This window comes from Dermacentor silvarum, chromosome 1, assembly GCF_013339745.2.
Source record: "Dermacentor silvarum isolate Dsil-2018 chromosome 1, BIME_Dsil_1.4, whole genome shotgun sequence".
Lineage (NCBI taxonomy): Eukaryota > Metazoa > Arthropoda > Arachnida > Ixodida > Ixodidae > Dermacentor > Dermacentor silvarum.
In genome coordinates, this window is record NC_051154.1 from 352,095,630 (window position 1) to 352,120,626 (window position 24,997).

A 24,997-nucleotide genomic window follows, 5' to 3' on the forward strand; every position below is an offset into this window, starting at 1 on the left:
AGCCAGCTTTTCTTTTTCTTTTGCGAGTGTTTTGTTCTCTGCATTGACAGCGTCACATTTCGCCCTTGATTCTTCGTACAGCTGGTTCATCATGCGCAAACTTTCACGCATTTCTGCGATTCCCTTCCGAAGGGCGTCAACATCGCGAGCAAGTTCTGCATTACTGGGCATAGCTAAAAAACCACAGGAGTAACCTTGGCAGCAGCAGGCGTGACAAAAGTTAAGAACAGAAGCGGCAAATGCCGTATAAAAGCGAAGACTAACCTGCGCAACCAAAGATTATTGCTTAGCGGTGTGTCCTTGTTGCCACGACTGCTGCTGCCAAGTGAAGCGCGGGACCAGGCGGATCCTTTTTTGTAGTGCTGGTGGCGCCACGGAGCGGTCCAGTTCAGTGGTAGCGCTGCCAGATGTCACCAGGAACACGCTGGAATAAGGGACACGCTGACATATTGGACACAGATATTGGATTCTGCGAGTGAGACGAGCCGTAAAGAAATTAATTCGTTGTTGTATTCCAGTGTCAGGCACAAAGTAAGCCGTCCCGCGGCTGAGTCGATCTCTCCTACCATACGACGGTATCCACTACTCAGGGCCATTTGAAATGACTGGAGTGAACTTCTTATGGCCGATATGTTATCCCCAGCGCGGAAACTTCTACAATGCTTATATGGCCTTGTTCACGTGTGCCCCCACGTGAGTCGCGCATCTGGAACTCAAGGACTTGACAACACAGTCTTTCCTGATGTATTTCACGAGGTTCGGGGCCTCGCGAGGAATCCCCAAGAAAGATTATTCACACAAAATTCAAGAGGGCATCGAAATACGTAGAAAGACTCTTTCGCGCTATAAATTTAAGTGAGATACAAAATTAGTCTTCGCGCGACCAGTTATACTAAGTGCGGACAATTACCGCATTCGCGTAGTCCACATGCAGTTCATCGTAGTTTTCATCACAGTCCGTTCGCGGACTCTCAAGCTTGTAGATACATCATCTCCGTTAGACCTATTTACAATTTTTACCACACGTCAGCGGTATCTCATAGACCACATGCGCCACCTACAGCGCTTGTGTGTGCCTTCTTTTTCCTCGATTAATTTATTCATTTGATGAAATCGGAAGTGTAGGCAGCTATAGTCGCCGGTTAAACTTTTTTAAAGCGCAAACAAGAGAAGGCACAAAAGAAAGGTCAAACACAGGACAGGCGCCTGACCTGTGTTTGATCTTCCTTTTGTGCCTTGTCTCTTGTATGCGCTTTAAAAAAGTTTATCAAGCATGCGCCAACTAGGCCCACAGAAAGTTATTCTATAGTCGCCGGCTTTTACAGCGAAGCTTTATATGACTAGGCGAAACGAAAAAGCGTCTGTTAGTCGCCTGTCCACAGAAAACGAATTGGATTGGGCGGTGTCGTCGTCTTCCGCAGCTGGCTCGTTGGCGCCCCTCGGGTTGCGCTCGTGCTCGGCATGCGCTCGTGCCACTGCTCCCACGTTCGTCGTCGTCTTTTTCCACAGCTGGCTGCGTTGCCGCTCATGATTCCAGCGTAGAACTTCTGTCGTCGTAATGGGGAGGCCGCGTTTGTGGGGGGATGAGCCATTGCTTAAGGGGGTATGAGCCATTCATTGTCTTACGTGACGGACAGATTTAATTTTGAAGCAATTTAATTTTGAAGAATTGCAAGCGGCAAAGCGACAACGGCGGACTGCGGGCATACCGTCAGTGACGTCGTTTCTCCGTCGCAGCCGAAACTGTGTGTAACCTCATTAAGAAACACAAAGACGTAACCAATAATTGAGAAATACTTTAATGAACCGTCGGGATTAACCCTGTCATGAACACCGGGGCCGCGTGTTTTAGCTTCGCTGGTTAACCATCTGTACGGAGTGCTTGGGCGGTGATTCTTTTAGCCTGTTGTCGCATAAATAGGCAGGAAGGGCACGAGGAAAAAATAAAACATATATATATATATATATATATATATATATATATATATATACGCGACAACATGCTTGGTACAATGTACATATAAGTGTTCAGCCAGAAAAACACCAACCACATGGAGATAATTAACGATGAAATATATATACTTAAGATATATGCATATATCGTGCACTTCGATAACACATGAATGAACTAGCAAATGACAACCTCCCCTTAGTAGGGCCTGTCATCAGGGCCGTTTTATTACCTCTCCTATATAGCCTTCAGCTACAGGATCGGCTGGAAGTGACGATTCACCGGCTTGGCGAGCCCTATGAACGTAGCTGTCGAGCAATACAGGAAGCAGGGACTGTCTTGGATCGTGCCGCTGCTGCCTCCAACGAACCATTCCCGTATCCACGTGACACGCTGCTCGGTGCCGTCGCTTGCGTCCCGGTAGTGGATATGCAGGCATAGCAGGCGCGGAAGGCTGGCCCTGAGCGCACACACGGACATCGAGGCCTCGTTTCCAGAAACGGACGTCGCCGATAAAAGGTGCAGGTACTGCAGGCTCGGGATGCTGGACAAGTTAGCCTGGAATGAAACAATACGAACGTGATCGTTTGAGTGCGTCAGGACAGGGCGCCGCTCGAATGTCTGGAAAATTCCCCAAGTAAAATGTCGCACAGGCTTTTCTAAAAAAAAAAAAAAAAAAAAAAAACACCGCATATCCACGGGGTGAATGATGATGAGTGGGCGAAGCTCCGGAGGGAATCATCGGTAAACCGTGAATCTTCCGTGTAATTCGCCCAGTCTCGCCGCACTAAATCGAACGATTGACTTCCACCAATGACACGCGCCATATGTGACGTCATTCCTATTTTATAACAGCGCCCTTCATTATAATTGCACCATCTCCCGCTTAAGGGGACGCTAGCACAAACGCGTTAGAAACGTGCAGTACTCTCTAGTAAGGGGGAGAGGCCACAGCGTCTTACACCAGCTTCTTACACGGGCCGTAACGCGCTAGCACAAACGCGTTAGAAACGCGCAGTCTTTCATTAATGTTGGGTATTTATTGTCATCGTGGTGCGTGTGTACATGTGCGCTTCGTGGCGTAGTGGTTAGCGCCGCGCGTTCGGAAGCGAGGGGTCCCTGGTCCGATTCCGCGCTACGGACACAACTTTCGGAATTTTTTTTTTTCATAAAAGTAGACGTGGCTACCTACTACGACGACGACGACTACTACTACATACTACAGAGGACGGACAGACCCACACCCTAAGGAGCTTCGCCCCTAAAAGTCACTTATCGCCCTTACAATCACATGGAACCAACTATCCGCGATGTCGTTCTTGCTTGTAGTACGGCTGTGGAGCAATTTCGCTGTTTCTTGATAGACCAATATCTGGAGCGCTTGTTGTCGCAGCGATCCTTTCCAGGGGCTGTGGGAACTGGTGGAACGAACGGCCGCGGTGGCACTCAGCCTGTCCTTATCGCATGCTTGCCGCCAGTGTTCACTTGTCATGGGCCCTCATGGCATTGTTGTCAGCGGTTTTGTCACAAACCCGGAGCCCCTGTGCGGGCCGTGCCGACAGATGGTGGCGGGGTCGAGGTTAGGTGTTCTTGCTCTAAACGCAGGTGCGACACTAAAAGATCCTGGCCTGTAGGCACCGGACGCTCTAGCTTTCCATACCGACAGCGGCGCCAGATCACAGCCTAGCGAGTGGGAGAATAAACTCTTGTAGGAAACCCCTATCCAGCGTTTATCCCAATGCAAGTGTTTCCACACTCTACACATATAGAATATAGCGTGTCCCATGTAACTTGAGTCAAACTTTCATCATCATCAGCCAATATTTATGTCCACTGCAGGACGAAGGCCTCTCCCTGTGTCTCCAATTACCCCTGTCTTGCGGTAGCTGATTCCAACTTGCGCCTGCAAATTTCCTAACTTCATCACCCCACCTAGTTTTCTGCCGTCCTCGACTGCGCTTCCCTTCTCTTGGTATCCATTCTGTAACTCTAATGGTCACCGGTTATCCATCCTACGCATTACATGGCCTACCCAGCTCCATTTTTCCCGCTTAATGTCAACTAGAATATCGGCTATCCCCGTTTGTTCTCCGATCCACGCCGCTCTCTTCCTGTCTCTAAAACGTTAGGCCAAACATTTTTCGTTCCATCCATGGAGGAAGGAAACAAAACAGGAGAGGCCCTGACGTCACTTTTTTGAAGCCGGAAGTGCAGCCATGTTGGTGTGCCACCTCTATTTGCGCCTCCAATCAGGGGTTCTGCAGCTCCCCGGAGCAGATGGGCGCGAACTTTGAACTTGCATTGTTACGAGCCGCCGGAAGTGTGTGCTCCTGACGCGCGTCAAAACAAAGCATACAAAACTTCTGTAGCAGTTTTAGGGAAACAGACGCGCTCCTGTGTTTTTCCGTGGCATGTTGAAGAAGACAACGAAGACCCGCGTCGTGATTGCTTGAGTATCTGTTGCTGGCCGACACTCACACTCAGACGTAAAACACAACTTTCAAGCTTACACACCACACTCCAAAGTCAGCTTTTCTCGCGAACAAAAGGTGCTGCGGGAAAGACACCGGTGGAAAAATCTTATCTCACTTTTCAGAGACCGAGAGCAGCAGCGAAAGCTTCAGGAGCTCGGTTGCCATGGCAACGTTGACATTTGGGGTACCCGTCCCAGTGCTCCTTTGCGAAAAACAGCACGTGACTTCCGCCACACCTTCTCCAATACGTTCGTGCTGGCCAGGGCCTCTCCTGGGGTTTCCTTCCTCCATGGTTCCATCGCTCTTTGTGCGGTCCTTATCTTGTTCTCGAGCTTCTTTGTTAACCTCCAAGTTTCTGCCCCTTATCTTAACACCGGTAGAATACAATGATTGTACACTTTTCTTTTCAACGACAGTGGTATACGCTCCCAGTCAGGATTTGGTAATGCCTGCAGTATTCAATCCAACTCAATTTTATTCTTCTGTGAATTTCTTCCTCATGATCAGGGTCCCCTGTGAGTAATTGACCTAGATAAATGTACTCCTTTAGAGTCTAGAGGCTGACTGGCGATCCTGAGTTCCTGTTCTCTTGCCAGGTTATTGAACATTATCTTTATCTTCTGCATATTAATCTTCAACCCCACTCTTACACTTTCTCGGTTAAGGTCCTCAATCATTTGCTGTAATTCGTCCCCGTTGTTGCTGAATAGGAAAATGTCATCTGCAAACCGAATGTTGCCGAGATATTCGCCGTTGATCCTCACTCCTAAGCCTTCCCAGTCTAAGACCATGAATACTTCTTCTAAGCATGCAGTGAATAGCATTGGAGAGATTGTGTCTCCTTGCTTGACCTGACCCCTTTCATGATAGGCATCTTTCTACTTTTCTTGTGGAGAACCAAATTTGATGTGCAATCTTTGTAGATATTTGCCAAGATATTCAGATATGCCTCCTGTACTCCTTGATTACGCAATGCCTCTATGACTGCTGGTATCTCTACTGAATCAAAAGCTTTTTCATAATCTATGAAAGCCATATAGAGAGGTCGATTGTACTCCGCAGATTTCTCTAGTACCTGATTGATGACGTGGATATGATCCATCGTAGAATATCCCTTCCTGAAGCCAGCCTGCTCTCTTGTGGTTGGCTGAAGTCAAGTGTTGCCCTGATTCTATTTGAAATTACCTTGGTGAATATTTTATACAATACTGAAAGCAAGCTAGTTGGTCTATAATTCTTCAATTCTTTAACGTCTCCCTTCTTATGGATGAGTATAATGTTGGCGTTCTTCCAGCTTTCTGGTACACTTGAACTCGTGAGGCATTGCGTATAAAGGGCCGCGAGCTTTTCAAGCATGATATCTTCTCCATCTTTGATTAAATCGACTGTTATTCCATCTTCTCCAGCAGCTTTTCCCCTGGTCATGTCTTTCAAAGCCCTTCTAACTTCGTCGCTAGTTATAGAAGGAGCCTCTGTATCCTGTTCATCACTACGTCGAATGAAAGTAGCTTGGCTGCTCTGGGCACTGTACAGGTCAGTATAGAATTTTCCCGCTGCTTTTACTATGTCATCGAAATTGCTGATGATATTACCCTGTTTATCTTTCAGTGCATACATTTTGCCTTGTCCTATGCCAAGTTTTCTTCTCACTGATTTCATGCTGCGTACATATTTTACTGCTTCCTCAATCTTTTCCACGTTATAATTTCGGATATCCCTTACTTTCTTCTTGTTGATCAGTTCAAATAGTTCAGCGAATTCTATCTGATCCCTAGAGTTCGATACTTTCATGCTTTGTCGTTTCTTTATTAGGTCCTTTGTTACCTGTGAGAGCTTACCTACTGGTTGCCTTGGTGCCTTACCTCCCACTTCAATTGCTGCTTCTGAGATCAACCTAGTCACGGTTTCATTAATTACTATCTATGTTGTCTTCATCTTCCTGCTCTAAAGCTGCATATTTGTTTGCGAGCACCAGCCTGGATTGGTCTGCTTTTACCCTGACTGCGTCTAGGTTGGCCTGTTTCTTCGTGACTAATTTTATTCTTTCTCTCTTCAAATTGAGAGAAATCCTAGACCTCACCAACCTATAGTCACTGCACTTTACCCTACCTAACACTTCCACATCCTGCACTATGTTGGGATTGGCAGAGAGTATGAAATCTATTTCATTCCTTGTTTCTATATTAGGACTTTTCCAGGTCCACTTCCTGTTGCTGCGCTTCCTGAAGAAAGTATTCATTATTCGGAGCCTATTCCTTTCCGCGGATTCTACCAATACCTCTTGTGGTCCTAGAATCCATGCCGTAGTTGCCAATTGCTTGCTCGCCAGCCTGCTTTTCCCCCACTTTTTCATTGATTTCGCCCATGACTACAGTATACTGAGTTTTCACCCTTTCTCATCGCTAATTCAATACCTTCATAAAACTTTTCTATTTCTTCATCATCGTGACTGGAGGTTGGGGCGTAGGCTTGTACTATCTTCATTCTATACCTCCTATTCAGTTTTATTACCACGACTGCTACCCTCTCATTAATGCTGTAGAATCAATGTTGCCCGCTATGTCCTTATGGACTAGAAATCCTACCCCGAATTCTTTGTTATCTGGAAGACCTCTGTAGCAGAGTACATGGTGGTTAGTCAGCACCGTGTAAGCCTCACCAGATCACTGAGGGCTATTGGTTAATTGTAGGAGTCATGAGGGAGGTAGTGACCGAATACTGCACCAGGGAATCCAATCCCTGTTCTGGTGAGGGAGTGACTTTGTTGAAGCTTAGTGGGCCAAACTTTAAATATGTGCAAATGCCACGTAGCTGGATAGAACCAAGGTAATGTTTTTTTGCCCTCGCTTGGAGATACTAAGATTATTTTTTGCATTTCGCCTAATTGCATAATTATTCTAAATAATGAACTGCTCAAATATTATAATTAGCTAGATGAAAATTGTCAATGAGAAAATTGTAGAGAAACATGAAAAACTCTCCATACAGCTTTCTTTTTACGATTTGTGAAATTTCTTTTGACATTTCCTTTATTTTCTTTATCCGCATTTGTTTTACACATTTTTCAGCCATTTTCTCAAGTCATCCTTGTTTCACCAAACTCAGACCGTGACTCGACACTTGCCGAGTCATCATCACTCTGAAACCACAGTTTAGTCATTTTTGTGAGTCATGTTTTTTTTTTTGCAAGTCACCCTTCCTATGATTCACCAAACTCGAACCTTGACTCATCACTTTTTTTGCTGAGTCACTCTCACTTGGACTCTCAAATCTCACATATTTTTTGCAAGTCACTCCCCCACTCCATAACCCGTTGATTCACTCTTAATTCACACTGGATTTGTTTTTGATTCACCCTATCACTGCTTGGTTCACCTTCATTGACTATCACACTTGGTTTGATCTGTTACTCCAAATTTCCAATTTTCATCACTCTTGATTCACCCTATCAACACTTGATTAACATTCATTCAGTCTTAATTCACTTTCATTTACTTTTCATTACCTTAGCTCAGTCTATCTCATCATTACCTTTCGTTTGACTCGTATCACCTAACTAAACCCCTTTATTTCACCATGAGTTCACTCTTAATTCACCTCTCTGTATACCCATTATCACTTCGGTTCACTTGCTTGATCATGCTTCCACGCTCAATCGCGGTTTTGTGCGCATTATCGCCTCTTATCACAAGAGGACCATTTCGTGTCGACGACGCGGTTTGAAACGGCCTTGAAACGGAGACATATAAGGCTTTCGCCTTAATAAACGTTTTCTGCGCAGCTTGTTATCTGCAAAGGCAGGCCCGGTTCACAGCCATTAATAGCAACTGCCACATCCCACAATACATGGGCCCGAAAACATGCTCGAGGAATCCATGCAGTGCGCATTTTACCAACGGCTGGCGCACGGCTATGAATGCACTATCGAAACATTTGTTTTCCGAGGCGGCAGACACAAGGGAATGAAGCGGGACGCTCCTGCCACTTACATTTAGCCGACCTCATTTGCAGGTGATCAAGACAGTGATACATAATGCTCATTAAAACGCACCACACCGTACGGGGAGCACTGGATAAAGACGGTGTAAAAAATGGTGGAAAGAGACGGTGCGTGCGATGCTAAAGAGACAGCGGAGCTGATGATCACCTAGCTAGTCCTGGCTTGTGGGCTTGGCTAAGCACTACCAAGTCATCCCCAGCATTTCCCGGAATCTATTGATTATTTGTCGATTATCGATTAGCTATTGATTGGCTATCGCAAGGTAGTGGCCACGTATTTGGGCTGGGCTAAGCACTACCAAGTCATCCCCAGCATTTTCCAGAATTTTCTGGATTAGCTATTGGTTAGCATCGATTGGTTATCGATGACTGAGTAAGCTTAAGTAGTCCCAACCATGCTTAGCTAGACTTCGCCAGGCCCAGCTTCGCTAGTTCACAGGGCTATGTGCCATTGCGCTTGGACCCTTTCTGCACTACCGCCAGGATCGGCCCACTTTTTTGGTTTCAGCAGAGACATAACGCCCGGCTTAAACAGCTCCCCTCAGTTAAAATGCATACAATTGCAACAAACAGTACGAAAGAATCGCACCAAAGAAGCAATGTATTGCACCATTGAGCAATTCGCGAAAGGAGGCTTGAATGAAATTGTTTGCCACAACATCGCGTCACATTGCGGGACTAATGGAACGTATGACCTGTAGGTATTCATAGCCATTATTCCAATGACAACTGTTTCACCGGTGAGCCCAAGTTTGTTTCGCATGCATACAGATCCTTCGTTTCACCCAGATGTCGAGTCACGTACAATGTCTATGTGTCTGTAGAGCCAACCCACATCTGTTAATTCTGAGTCATGAAAGAAGCTGCAGTTATTGAAATAATTCGCCAAAACCGTGCACTAATCTTCACTAGCTAAGCACGCAGGTCACTTGCACTGAACTACATGGTACTGAACACACACACATATATATATATATATATATATATATATATATATATATATATATATATATATATATATTAATTATGGGTTTTTACGTGCCAACACCACGATCCGATTATGCGGCATGCCGTAGTGGGGGACTCCGGTATAATTTCGATCACCTGGGGTTCTTTAACATGCACCTAAATCTAAGTACACGGGTGTTTTCGCATCCCGCGACCTCGGGCTTAGCAGCCCAACACCATAGCCGCTACGCAACCACGGCGGGTGGTACTGAACATATCTACTCATAATAAAAGAAACAAAACTACTGATCAAACCTTACGAATTAGCTCTCATACATGTTGTATGAATTAGTATATAAGTTATACATAAGGGCCCTCTGACAACATTGTACTGTCAAATACAGTGATACCATTTCAGCCCGACTTGGTGGCACCACCACGAACAAGCTGCCGAAAGCTGACGCGGTTTCATTGTTTCACATCCGTTGTTACTCTGGGATGCAAGTAAATAACGCGCGACATGATTTTTGTCTTCCTTTGTCATTGCCTGCACTTGAAATAATTTCACGAGTGACGCAACAGGTGTAGAATTTTCATAAACTGATGTTTTTCTCGAGAGATGTAGCCACGCTGCGATCGCACATATATAGGGTTGGATGTCACTGGCAATTGGTTCGAGCACGCATTGTGACGTCGCCTTAGCGAACAATGTAATGAACCTTGCTTTAACCTTGGTATCGCGCGCGATTGTATACACGATGCGCAACAGTGGCAAACAGAAATAACTAAGGCGATGAGCTGGGCTAGCTGGTGTTCATTTTAAACTGCGCTGAGTGACACTAATCACGGTAAATGACACAAACAGACACACCGTGCACACAGGGCGAGAGAGCGCAAATTAGCAATTGGTCTATTGTCAATGAACCGTTGCCCTTATATGGGCTGTAGTCAATTGAGCATGTGTACAGATGCCAAGGCTAACAAGACAACAAAAAAGATGTGAATAGCTTGGAAGTGGAAGTACGCGTTGACAAAATAACAGATGCAATGGGTCAAACTATCGCTAGGCCTTTTTTTTTTAAGTGACGTTTCTTACCAGCTCTATATCGGGTGTCGTGAGCAAAATAGAAAGAAAGTGCGCTTCAGAGCCTCTAAAATTTCCCTGGTAGTTTTTTTTTAATCATTATTTTTTAGAGCTGGCGACAACAGCAGTTCTCTCGAAATTTGGCGCGCAAGGAACACATTTTGCAGTGCACAGAGAGATTGCTAAACACAACCATGCAGCTGTTGGCTCGTGTAATCATGCTATTTTAACGTTCCATTGATGCAGCACAAATTTGGAAAAATTGCGAGCAGACATAACATAAAGGTGCTTTCTCTGCCCCGCAAAAGCTCGAAGGCATGTGCAAAAAGATAAACAAAAAAGATGACTATACGAGTACAGCTGCGACGTCAAGCAGAGGGAAAGGTTCGTGCAATGTTCGAAAGGCGTAGCATATAGAATCCCACTTTCATGCGGCAAAGCGTACACCAGACAAACAGGGCGATGCCGCAATGAAATATTAAAAGAAAAATAAGCGTGCGAACAGCTGGTTGCGTCTATAGCAACGTCGCTGCGCACTGCAATACATGTTCCTGCCTACCAAATTTCGAAAGAAGTGGTGTTGTCGCCAGCTCTAATGAAAAAGACTACTAGGGAAATTTTAGGGGCTCTAAGGAAGGAAGCTGACACATGCGTAAGCGCACCTTCTATTTTGCTCACGGCACCCGATATAATCCTGGCAGGAAACATCACTTAAACAAAAAATCAAACACCTAGTGATAGTTAATCATTCATCGCTGTTTTTGTCAACGTGTACTTCCATGCACTGCCAAGCTATTCACGTCTTTCGGTGTCTGGTTAGCCTCGGTATCTGCATGTGCTCAATTTGCAGCAAATATAAGGGAAACGGGGGAACATTTCATCGGCAATAAGCAGATGGTAGCTTGCGCTCTCTCGTCCTGTGTGGTATGTGTCTCATTTACTGTGATTAGTGTCACTCAGCGCAGTTTAAAATGAAACACAATTAAGCCAGAAAAGATCACTCCCAATGACTTCGACACGTAGACCCGCATGACGTGCTGTCGCGGCATCGATAGCCTAGCGGAAACAGACTCACCACCAGAGACGCGTCGCCGAACGGCAAAGCGTCGTGACGAAGCACGAGGCAGCTCAGTGTGCTGCTGTTAGCGAGCAGCGGGCCTAAACGCACGTAGTCCGGGTGCGAGGGACCGGGGCAGTTGGACAGTCGCAGTGTCACCATTTGGCAGCGCTCGAGGAACCGCAGGGAGACGAGCTCCGGCACGTCACTGAAAGTCAGCCTGGCCAGCCCATTGCGAAACAAAGGGGCGCCGGTGTGTTGTTCGACCATGTCTTCGGGCTCAAGGCGGAACTCGCACTCACAGACGATGCACTGTACAAAGCTCCCCTGCCTGTCAAAGCGCACGTCCAGGTCTTCGAGGTGGGGGCAATAATGCGCCAGCCGACGTAGCGCTGTTGGGTGGCAAAGGCCGCAAGGAGGCGCCGAGAGTGCCTCCAGGAACTTCAGCGTCCCTTCTTGTAGCAATTCCGTCAAGTCGAAGTCAGGGCCGAAGTGGAACGAGCTTACGTTAAGCTCGACGAGGTGCCTCATTGCCGTGGAGAAGAATTCGCGCAGACTATGGAGATAAGTGGCGCCTGCCAACGGATAGACGGTGCAAGAATGCTCTGCCGGGAATAGCAGAAGACAAAGCTGGCGGACGCAGGTCCAGACGTGTCTGTGGCCGGCCACACGGATCCATTCCGCCGTGAATTCAGCGATGTGAACAGCAACCACGACAAGCTGCAACGGCAGGGTACGGCCTTCATTGCAGTCAAGTGCCAGGTCACAGAGTCGCGCACAGCTCCACGAGTTGAGCCTCCTCTGGTGGCTAACATTGGCGCAGACAGCTGCGCAGCTCGTGAACTCCAACGGCGAGGCAGGCTCACGTTGAATGGCGGCCGGCAGCTCGGAGGTGAACGTGAATGATTCCAAAAAGGCGCGCTCTTTGAGTATGCCGTGGCATTCCAGAAGCGCGTTCCAGAAGGAGCCGCGAACGAAGTGCACATGCAGCGCGGTTAGGTTCGGGCAGAAACCCAGGATCTCCGAGAGCAGCTTGAAGTTCTGGTAGCCGCCGACTTCGACGTACATGAGGCGCAGGTTGAAAGCCAGGATGCCCGGCATCCGTGACGCAACCTGACGCACGTTCCTGATCTCAGTATCCACGCCTGTACCAGCCACGAGCGAGAACTCGACTTGCGCAAGATATGGAAGCCGTTCTAACATCAGCCTCAGCAGGTCACTCGCTCTGAGCTTGCAGGCGACGCACCGCAAGGAACGGAGTCCCTCGCATCTGCCGATTTGTCCATGCAAATCATCTGGGTCGGCAAGAATGCAATTGGTGATGTCCAATTCGTGGACGTTCGATATCGTATCGACGTCGCGAAGCTGCTCGATCAAGCCACACAACGCCTGGTTGGCGCCCAGACGCAGGATCATTTCGGTGGTATTCCGGTGTCTCTTTTTCGGGAAAGACTTCAGTCTTGTTGAACTAAAAACACGAATCGTGTATAACAAGGGAGGAAATGTCGCGCCACTTACAGATCGTTACGCATGGCTATGACGGATGTTTCTAACATGCGGGATATACTACGAGTTCCAGAGCGCGATCACTTCACAGAGATGCGGCGGCGTCCCTTTCAGTACGACAAAAAGTATTAAAAATTAGACGCACTCTACCCACGTGGTTGACTGTGAAGACACGTAGCTAGGCCACGTTATCTATATCTTGCATTTTGTAACAACAGCACAAACAGACCCCACACAAAGACGAAGAAGGTCATGGTGCAAGCGCTGACTCGCAACTAAGTTTTATTCATACACAACAAGCTATATATAATATGCTGCATGTACACACAATATCAAATCAAGATCATTTACAAATGCGAACGCACGTGTCACCACCTGCACCCTCCCCCATAGCCAGCTATCAAGGTATACCTGTTGCCTCTGCGAGTGATATCGGAGGCTGGCTGGCTCCTTTGCGTGCGATGTGAGCGACTTCGACTATTTACCTCGCGGTATGATCTCTGTATTTAAACAGTATACAAGTGTCAGCGAACAATGACGAGCAATTTTAAATTTCTTATTTTTTTGTGTGCGTGCCAGAACCACGATCTGGTTATAAGGCACGTCGTAGTGAGGTACTCCGCATTAATTTTGACCACTTAGGGTTCCCGTTCACCCAATGCACGATGCACGGGCGTCTTTGCATTTTGCCCTCATCGAAATGCAGCCGCCGCAGCCGGAATTTGATCCATAGCCAATGCCATAGCCGAAAGGCCACCACGGCGGATGGCGAGTGATTGAAAACACGGAAATGGCGTGGACACATGCGCATAATTACTTAGTGCATCGGTCTGACTGGCCTATGCACGCTTGACCACAAGAAAGTGGAAAGGCATACACGACCTTCGTTTTGCACGATAAATGCGTATTAACAAGGAGTGGGTGAATATTCATAGTTTCGAATTCGAATCGAATCCGGAACTATTCGTATTTGAAGAGGAACTATTCGGCATTTTCTAGTAGTAGAAGCTCACCAAATATTTCGCAGTCTGGTTACTGTTCTCCGCCTGTTAAACGAAGTATTGCAGATTATTAGAAGTGATCGATCGGCATCGACAGAAGTTTTCGAAGCAACGCCGAAACAAAATGGGTATCGCAGGCTATATCTTCGTTTTCGGAGCGGAACCCTACATGACATGTGATTTTTGCTTGTCTGTCATTTAGTGTTCTTGGTAGTCTATAGGCGCAGCAGTTTTGTCTTCTACGCTACATCCTATGATGTTTCCCTTGCAATGGGCCGTTTTCCATGTGTCTACGGCACACAAGTCCTTCAGCAGCTTTTTTTTTTTTTTTCACCAACCATTACAAAAAGTTAAATTCTGGGGGTTTTCGTGTCAGAACCAGGATATAATTATTGGGCACGCCGTATTAGTAAGAGCCCCACCACTTGGGGTACTTGAAACGTGCGCCAGATGCATGGTGCACATATGTTCTTGCATTTCGCCTCCATCGAAATGCGGCCGCCGTGGCCAGGATTTGATCCCAGGCTTTCGGACTGAGCCGCGCAAGGCAGCTACGCCACCACGGCAGGTGTCGGCAACCATTTTCTAGAGCATCTTTTAAAGCTAGTCATACAGCAGCCATTCCTTTTAGAGCCAGGTTGAAATTTATTGAGAGGAGGTTATTCGCGCAATTTCATTTTTAATAGTGAGTGATCTTTTGTTAAAAAACTGATACTATGCTCCTTATAGTTAGCTGTCTTTTTTGACCTAGGAAATGCACGCCTGATGCCTGATTATACCGAAATAATTATTTCTGTTGCATATATCTGTGTGGGCGTTTCACTATTCGATATTCCATACTTACTATTCGTATTAGAAAAAGTTGATAATCGCCCACATCTATTATCAACCTGTTTGACCTTACAGAATGCGGCAGGATTTACACAACTTGCCTGCGCTTGCCTTTTAACAACCGTGCAAATCGTCCTTTGTTTGCCAAGCAGGCAAGCAGGCAGTGAACTTTATTTTAGGTCCTGAGGAGCGACTCCGAGAACCCCTTACAGGGGAGGAGCCACCGCGGGCCGTGTGGGCGTCGTGGGCCCTCTGGACAGCCCGTAGCTGAGCGGTGAGGTCGGAGCTCTTGAGCGCCTCCACCCACTCTTCTTCCGTGGTGAGATTATTGTGGTCCCGTAACGAGGGACACCGCCAGAGCATGTGTTCTAAAGTGCAGAAGGGATCGCCGCAATCCGGACAATCGGGCTCGAACGAGTCCGCTGATAGTGCTTTGAAATCTCGTTAAACGTGTGGAGCGAGTCCTTGTGGAACCCCGCGTCCCCGCGCGCGCGCGCACGCACGCACGCACACACGCACACACACACAAATAACATTTTAATGCGAAGCATTCTTTGCATTACATTGCGTTAGGTAGAGTTTTTTTTGCGTTGCCACACTTCAGACCTCTGTAGTAAAACGAAACGCATGACCGACAATGGAACCTAACCTCTGCCTTCTAGCACAGCAACCCAAAGCTCTAATTAGGCCATTATTGCGTTTTTGTTTCACGCATACTCGTCGCCTGCCAAACCCGGCTAGTTCTTTGAAACGTCTTGCACATGCGTCACGAGCCAGTCTCGTGTTCTTTCATCGTGACAGCTCGTGCTTTGAGACGCTGTGTGATACTGCACCGTCTCCGGCATCGGCCCACATTTCCAAATAATTTCCTCGTAGCAACCGGATGTTCAGTGAAGGCTTTGGAAGCCGTGGAGGGCTAATACCAACTTCATGTTTGAAACATCTACACAGCTTTCGCCCTAAATTGAGAATAGCTAGAAGGGTGTTTTATGAAGTGAAATTATGACATTACATACGGATCATTTGACGCCCATCGTTAAATTTCAAAATCCAAAGCAAAGAAAGCTTATGGCACTTGGCAGGAGTGCTATAGCACCAAATTCAAGCTGTGTGGGTTCCCAAATTGTTGTTTGAATCAGTGTTTGTCGTATCAGGCAGTTACAAAGCCTTAATCGCTATAGCACATGTACAATGTGCAAGGTCAGTGTATTTCAGGTCGCCTTTCTTGAGCCTGCCATTAAACTGTCAGTGAGAAACTCTGGATAACGGCTAATGAATATATTTCAAATACTTAACAGCTCAAATTCTGTAAACGACACTCGTGAGCTATTGTGCGTGAAGAGGCAACCCTGAACATTATTAGCAGGCATGGTGAATACTTATGCTAAAATTAACATTGCTAGAACTGAAATGTTACTTGTATTACTAGCACTTAGCCTAGATAAGTGTATACTTTCAATAAACGCCACATTCCTTGAAATATAATTTGGATTTATATGGAAATACCATTGTGAAAATGCACACACCTATTATAAGTTACGGTATTTAGAGTTTTGTTGCAAAATTTACTGTACCTAACATGAAACATCACATTTAAATCCAAACAGTGGAAGATGAATTTGTCAGAAAACAAATGGCACACATTTCATGTGGGAGTCAATCAGCAGCTAAGTATATTACAAAGCTGGACGTACTGTGTAAAGAATGGTATTTATGGAGCCTTGCGACAGTTATTCTGAATAACATGTGTTCAGTAAAGCGAATAAACAACAATCTCGCATATTTGCTCTCGGATGAGCTGAAAGTGCACAGTGTGAGAAGATGTATACCTTTCTTGCAACTACATATGAAACAGATTAGTGAGGATAAAATTTCTAGAACTGCGGTTTCCAATTTCAGTAATGTTCGCATCTCCATGCATGCATTTTGATAGTAAAAGCCGGTGGCTCGTGATGGGCAATGTGCATTTGACGAGTGCCTTTGTCTAAATGTTAACCACTACAGCGCCCCACAAACTGTAGCCCCGCTAGTCCAGCTATCCACATTAAGCGGCCATCAATTGTGCTACAAAACTCTTTGATTCATACCCACTACTATTCTCTATTACTAAATATATCATTATTATTCACAAAAAGAGATTGCTATTCAGCAGCACACAGCCCGATATATTAAAAAATTCGAATGAAAGTATTCTAAATACTCACGTGAATGAAAGAATTGAAGATAATTCACAATTGTAATACAATACACATCATCTTGCAAGAAACTGCTTTGTAAGATCAAACAATGTCAGATTACAGAATCTTGGTTGGACAACTATAAAATTATACTCAATGCAGTATACGATTCAGACCACGATTGAGGTCCAAACTGTTATATTAGCACACATGATTGTTTCATAATTACACAATTAGAAAGACAAAAAATCAAAGTTATTTTCTTAAAGAAAGATGGTTGAACGCGAAGCTTTCGCCCATGCAAACTGAATCGTAAAGTCCAAAGCCACTGACCATGCAACAAACCCAAGAAATGCTGAGCGACCCGATGTGATGCATATATGCGATTTGATTGTTTATTTAGGATTGTATTTTTTGCACGTTGAAGTTGAATGAATACACATTTCGTTAAGTTGCATATCCTTTATTTTATATCATGTAGCAGTTGATTACGTGCACACACTTTCACGGACGGCATGCCGTTGCCGATACACGGGATCGGCCTTGCGGGCACGATCGCGTTCGCGCTTATAATACGTTCGCGTACGGCAGCCTCTTCTGCCGTGTGCTGCACCCGCGGCCTACCCATGGTGACGCGGCCGGGAATGCATTGCGTGACGCGCGTAATGCAATGCAGATATATACAGTTCGTCTGGGGAGCGTGGCGTTGCAGTTCCCATTGTTCTTATCGGTACAACTGCGAATGCAAAAATGTAGTGTTCTACGATTCTGTGCGCAGATGTACAGATAGTTTCATTGTGTAAGTTGGATTTCCTGCAGTGCGTTTTCAGAGCTCACGGACGAATCAGTGAGACAAAGAAAGCTTCGCTTTAAAAATGCATTTCTGTTATCTTATGATTCCTAAAAAGTCACAGTTACACCCCGCTCAATTTGTAAAGGATATACCTTCCTGGAAGTATTTATATCCACAATAATGCACTAGCATTTCTACAATATGCATGCGTTACAGAAATGTAATATGAGTTACAGTAACTGTATATCGCAACAAGCTTTTAGAGCCAAACATTGCGATTTCAATATTCTAAGGTTAAACTATCATGATGCACAAATGCACGCCACACCAACGGTTTCAGGGAGCTACATCAGTACATCAGACAGTTTTATTCACAGTAAAAGACGTGCACAATCGGGCACTCACATATATGTACTAACTTTTGCACGCAAAAAATATTTCATATCGTTTGTCCCAAGCAAAAATGCAAAATATTCAAAGGTTTAAACGTAGTAGGAGACCAAGCAGGATATCAGGGCTCGTTCAAGTCTTTCGTTGCACCCTCGGTTATTCGGGCTAAACGTTTGTGTTGTTGTGTTGGTACCCTGAGATTTAAATGCACATGTCATCTGCATGCGTAGATGGACATTTTTACTGTCGTCCACCCTACTTTCAGCGAGTCTGAAAGGCTGGCCATGACAAGGACACTTCCTTGTGGGACACCAAGGGAAATGCGTCGCTTTTCGCTCATTGTATTTCCGAGCTTAACCGTTACACATCGATCTCTGAGAAATCTTTCCGGAAGAGCTATTAATTACTCCCCATATCCTTGTCATGGGAGTAAACGCCGATAAGCTATAGCTCTCAAAGAGAGCAGCCCATTGAGCTCTTCTTAATCTTGTTGTGTAGCCATGAATGACAGCGTTTATCCTGTTATGTTCAGCATTCGCTGAGGATTTCCATTTTTTATTCATTAGTTACCGCTTCGCTCTCCTACGCGCTGCGCAGAGGTTCTTTAGTTTCAAGCCAGCAGTAGGGAAATGATCTGGCAATTTCAACAGTGAAACAGCCACTCTCTTGCTCCACAACATGTCTGCGAACAGCACGCCTGGGGATTCGTCCGACGCTTCTTTGTATGTGTCCCAGCGTATCACAGTACAGAATAGGTGCATAGCAAAATGACGATGTCGTCAGCTAGCGACTTCCGGTTCGAGGGTTAACGCTTCTGTTGCTCCGTTCAGCCTTGTCAGCAGTTTCTACAGTGCGATTTCCCGCTGTTCGCAAAGAAAACACGCTTCAGCAACATGATTATGGTTGGCTGCTCGGCATTAGGGTGCGCGAACTCTTCCGTGAAAGGAAAAAAAAAATGTTTCGCTTTCCATGAAATGAAGCGCACAAACGTAAATGGGCAGTTGCCGTCAAACGAGCGGCCGTGAACGGCGAGCTGTGGGTACCGAACGTAGGAGCCAGAATATGTGAAGATCATTTCGTCACAGGCAAGTGTTTTGGCGAATAACTTCGTCTACTAACTTTCTTGTACAAATACCCCCTTTTTAACAATCAGTTAAATACACACAGGTGCACCAAGCAAGGATCCTCAGCACATTGATTATGTGCCGTCTTCATTCCGGCACAACGAAAAGGCAACTGAGGCTGCACGAAAGAGGAAAGAGAGCTAACATCAAAATAATTCGTGCACTTTTCAGATACTTAAATCAGTGCTTTCCCTCTGCAGTTATACACGACATGCGTCTTTTGAGAAAAAAACGGGGGACTGCGAAGGCACAGCAGCCGACGACATGGCGCGCGCTGGGCACCGCTGCAGACAAAACAGCGGACGAAGAGATCGACTGCACCGTTTGTTATGGGAAGCGTTGCGAACAGCCACTTATTAGGTTGACTTACCAGCTATTAAAATCTACTTATTCTTAAGTTAACGAACGTTTATTTGCGCTCGACGAACGTTTTCGCTAGATAAACGTTTTGACGCGACACAAACACGTTATAGGGCATGAAATGCCTGCCACCTAAAAATACACGAGTCTAAGGGCGCCAACATAAGTACGAAGGAGCGATAGCTCACACCTACGTTTTGGAACTGCCCAGCGGTGCTTGCATCGTGGTTTTTCACCATAGTGCCGCAGTATATAAAAAAAGACTTATTGATTGATTGACTGATTGATTGAATAGGTATGCGCCGCTTACAGAGCAATATACGTATATTGGAAACGGTTATTTAAGAAAAGGTTGCCGCCTGTTTAGCACTAATTTTCATCGCTATACGAATTGCCCAAGGAATGTGCACGCTACCCACGGTATATGGAGCAAGGAAAGAAAGGGTTACGCTGAGCCGACTAACATGCAGGGGCGAGCTGTGTCACGGTGGAAGTAATTCATTTTAATTAACCCCACAACGCCCAACGTATCATTTTTGATACGCTGAATTTGATGCCTAAAAATTCAAATTTATATGCTAATGACCTAAACTAGAGCCCGTACTATGGTTTTTGATGTGCTGTAGGAAGTTTACAGTCGTGATAATACAACAAATGAATTACAAATTAAGTAATTACCGTACTAATTAATGTTTACTCAATAACATTTCATTGTTTTCCTTGTACCAATAACTTATCTTCATGGCCAGAAATAAATGTGAACACGCTGTTTTAATTGCCTTTGATGTGGAATGGTGTTTGGGTTTCGTGGGGTTAAATGTCGCAGTTTCGCCCGAAAGGCGAAGCATCAATTGCGATAGCAAATTGGTAGATAGCTATTCGGAGTAGGGATAGTAGTTTTATCGGCTGCATAAACTTGGACACATTCGCTTTCTAACTGAATTGACAAGCGTGGTGTCATCGCGCACAAGCAAACATGAATAGATCACACTGAATGACCGCAAACAACGACTGTCAAAACGCTGGCAGCAAGCGCAGGCGCTGCAGCGGGCGAAGAATCGTGCGGTCTATTGCTTCAACGGAAACTGAGCGGCGAATTCACAGCGCATACAAAGGTCAGAGCCGTGTGGAGATAAGAGACGGTGTGGGCGACCGCCACCACAGCCATTGCAAGTGTATTTGTTGGCAGAGTAGAAGCTGCTCCCGCGCTGCCTTCCCGCTGTTTTGCTTTCGCGTGGGAGATTGCGTTGCCAGTTGCCCTTGCGCTCGGTTGCAAGATACGCATTTGGTGCCGTAGCACAGCGTCGCCCCGCCTCCCCCCCCCCATACTCCCACGGTCGTTCGCACGACGGTCGCGCTTCCTTTCCGCCGTGCGTTGGCTCTCCGTGATAGCGCGCGTCCTCCGCGCGCTTTCACTCGCGCATACGGCGCGCGGCGACGATTTTATCGCCCTTGGAATCTATACGGAACCCCAAGGCGACGACGACGGCGACGCCGACGGCAGAAATCTGGTTGAAGTGTCCATATAATTGCTATCGCCATAAAAACAAAGCGCGTGAAGCATGGGCATGAAGTGACGGCGGCATAGTGGTCTCGAACCGTAAGTTGTAGCAGAATACGCCGTACCCCACAATCCCTTGCGACAACCGAGATATTCTATATCTCTATTGTCGACCAACAGTCTGCAATCCGGTGATGTTGCTGAAGATCGGGAAATGGTCTCTGGCCATCTTGTCCGGGGCCATTGTCGATGATACCGAAAGGTCTGTAGACTGTAACACGAGGTCTATGGCACTCCATGGATCTGGTGGCCTGAAGAAAGTCGGTTTGCCATCGTTCGCCACACAAGTCAGCAGCATCCGCGGCTGCTATAAGTTCCTTATCTCGAAAATTTATAATCTTATCTCCCCAAAGCGAATGATGCGTGTTAAAATCGCCACCGAGCGTTCTAGGAGGGGGGCAACGAATGCAAAGGTCCTTCATAAACGCCTTCATTGAGACCTAGCTTCGTCGACTTATGTACACCAACACCACACTGAGTTTTTCGTTTCCTAGGCACACTTGCACAGCGGCGACTTGCACTGGTAAGGTGACATGAGGTATTTCTCGCCTGATGTATATCATGGCACTTCCATTTGCAAATGACGGTTTACTCGGATTTCCGTGGCCTATGTACCCTGAGATCGTCCTTCCATTTGGGAGACCGGCCTCTGAGAGGGCTAGAATTGATATAGGGATGTCTCGACGGAAAGGTAAGTTCGCACAGACGCTGCAGAATACCGGCACAGTTTCACTCCATTATTAAGGGCACTTTTGTATGACGGAATGGACCAGGCGGGCGAAAAATTGGCATTATGCTACTAAGCGTATGTGCAAGTATAGAGTAGAGTATTACTGACTCAAGAGCCAGCACTGCTTCCAGTATATTCTTCGTTGAACTCGCAGGCATCTTAGCGACGTGTGAGCGTAGTGTCGTGAACAAAGCGCGTGTCATATGCTGGTAGTTTTCCTGCTGACTGCTTCCAAGTGGTACTAGAGGTCGATTCAATGCGGACGCATGATGCATGAGTGCGCTTTCGGCTCTTTTGGAGTAGCGGCGTTGATCATTTGCGGTGGCTCAATAACTTCTTTTGTCAGTTTGAGACGCGGGAAATTAGATTCGTACTATGTTTCCAAGCCACTTAGTTGTGGGTGGCGGGACGTCTCATTTATTGCACGACGTTCTTTCTAAGGGGGCGGAAGTAGGAACACAGTCCTATGTAGCGGCGCACGTCACTGGAAGAAGGGGGCACTGGGAATTCATGCACAGCGCGAACTTTGTTTGGATCAGACTGCGCACCAGCAGCATCATCGGACAAGGTGTCCGAGTATTTTTTATCTGACGGCGAACGAAGGTGCATTTGGAAGAGTTTAACTGAAGGCCAACACGGCGGTGAAGAGCAAAAATTAAGGACAACCGAAAGGTGCTGAAGGTGGCTTTCGAAAGTGGATGAGAAAAGATCATGTCGTCGAGATAACACAAGCAAGTGGACCATTTGAAGCCTCGAAGAAGGGAGTCCATCATGCGTTCAAAGGTAGCAGGGACATTGCAAAGCCCATTTAAGTGGCATCACTTTGAACTGCTATAATCTTGCTATAGTAATAAAGGCTGTCTTCTCACGGTCCTTTTTGTCCACAGAAATTTGACAGTACCCATATTGGAGGTAGATGGAAAAGAAATAACTGGCGCCATGGAGACAGTCCAGTGCGCCGTCATTCGAGGAAGGGGATCGACATGCGTCATTCTTCGTAATCCGGTTTATATTACGGTAATATCTACGTAAAACCTCCAGATGTTATCTTTCTTCCTGACCAAAACAACGGGTGAAGACCAGGGAGTTTATGAAGGCTTTATAATATTTTTCACAAGCATCTTGTCCACCTCTCTTTGGATGATGCGACGCTCAGAAGCTGGCACCCAATAAGGTCGCCTGTGAATAGGAGATGCATCGCCGGTGTCAATACGGTGGCTCACAGCGTGTGCTTGACCCAATGGGGGATTGCCTAAGTCAAATACGTCGTTCCATGCAGCGAGGACGCGATGAAGAGCGTCGGCGTAGGCAGGTTGAAGATCAGGAGCGATCACGCATGCGAAGCGGCGCACAGGTGGGCATGGCGATGAGGCGGACTCGGAAACCTGAAAAGGATGCTCAGTCGTCAGGGCAGATACGGCGCAGTCGTCCAGCGGAGCCAAACGAGCCAGTGACGTGCCTTGCGGAAGGACTTGACACGATTCAATGTCAAGAATGGGCAGGTAGGCCCGACTGGTGGTGACGTGGATGACTGTATTCGGCAGAGCAACGCTACGCATCATAAAGATATCAATAATCGGTATGCAATGTAATCACCGTCAGGATGCGGCGGAAGAGACGACAGAGAAAGGTGGCAGCTTCAGGCGGCAGGCGAACGAAGTCGGTGGAGCAGAGGCGGGTCGGCCGGGCAGGGATGTCGTCAGGGTCCTGTGGCAGTTCGAAGCGCAATACGCCCGTTCAGCAGTCGATTAGGGCAGAGTGCGCTGCGAGGAAGTCGATGCCGAGAATAAGGTTGCGAGGACAGCGCTGGAGGACAGCACTCGAGCACAGTAAACAGGACGGACATCTGATGATCAGCAATGGTGAGGCGAGCGGAACACATATCAAGGACGGTCGTAGCCCTACTGTCCGCAACATGCACGACAAGGGCTCAGCAGGGGTTAACACCTTCTTCAGACGGCAACGAAGATCCAAATTCATGACTGACACTTGTGCGCCTGCATATATAAGGGTTTTAACGGTTACGCCGTCGACGAGGACGTTAAGAAGATTGCGACGGCAAGTAATGGGCGGCAGAGGGTCTTCAGTCCGTGAAAGCAATGCAGCGTGACCTCTGGTCGCTGCATCGTCTAGTTTCTAGAGGTGGAGCGGGAGAAAGGTGATGGAGAGCGGCGAGACGGAGGTGATCGGGACTGGCGGTGTTGAGGTGACGGCGAACGGCTATAGATAAGCCTGGTAGGGTGGGGTCAGTGCTGGCTCTTCAGGACGGGTCGAACACCGAAAAAAACAAATAGGCAGGTCGTCGATCGGACCGGCGCCATTCATCCTGATTCCGATAACGAGGCGGAAAGTTCCGGGATTGCGTAGTGGCAGCAACGATTGGAGAGACATGGCTGTGGCTCACGTTGGTCGAATAGTTCACTGACCGGACGTCCATGCTCACCCTGCTGGAGCACGACGGCCTGAATAAGTGAAATCGAAGCCAGGGTGCTGTCACGCGTATGCGAAGATCGGTGGGTGGTGCCGTGGCCTCCAGTTAGCTGCATACATTCGGTTCAAGTTCTCAGTAATTTAAGGTGGTTTGAAAGTCGGTATATCCACCAAGAAGTCGCAGTGGTGTTAGGGAGTCGAGCGAAGCGTTGAACTATACGTCGGCTTTTGACTTGTTCGAATCTCGCGCCGACACTCCGTAATTATGGCCTAGCTCAACCGTCGAGATGTTCTTGCAGAGAAGAAGATTGAAGGCGACGTCGGTAATGCCTCTGAGGATATGGCCCACTTTGTCCGCTTCTGGCATATCTTTGTCTACTTTTCGGCAGAGGGATAGAACGTCCTGAATGTATACGATACGTACGCTTCTGTCAAAATCTGGGCGCGGGACGCGAGTTCCTTCTGTGCGGTGCGCCGCCATGCAACAGGTTTCCCATACAGGTCGCGAAGCTTCTGCTTAAATGTCCACATGGTGACGTGCTCCTCATAACCATACGCGCGCCATGCCTCCACAATAAAAG

The 24,997-nt window shown here is 46.8% G+C and overlaps 1 protein-coding gene across 1 annotated transcript in view; it reads right to left on the minus strand.

Annotated features, from left to right (window-relative positions):
- Nucleotides 1–2,165: 2,165 nt before the first annotated feature.
- The window catches only part of LOC125942364 (uncharacterized), a 63,340-nt gene continuing 40,508 nt past the window's right edge, over nt 2,166–24,997 (minus strand). The window contains exon 2 of the mRNA XM_049660521.1: nt 2,166–2,509. Within this exon, the coding sequence (XP_049516478.1) occupies nt 2,204–2,509 (306 nt within the window). The 3' untranslated portion in view covers nt 2,166–2,203. The remainder of the gene's footprint in view (nt 2,510–24,997) is intronic.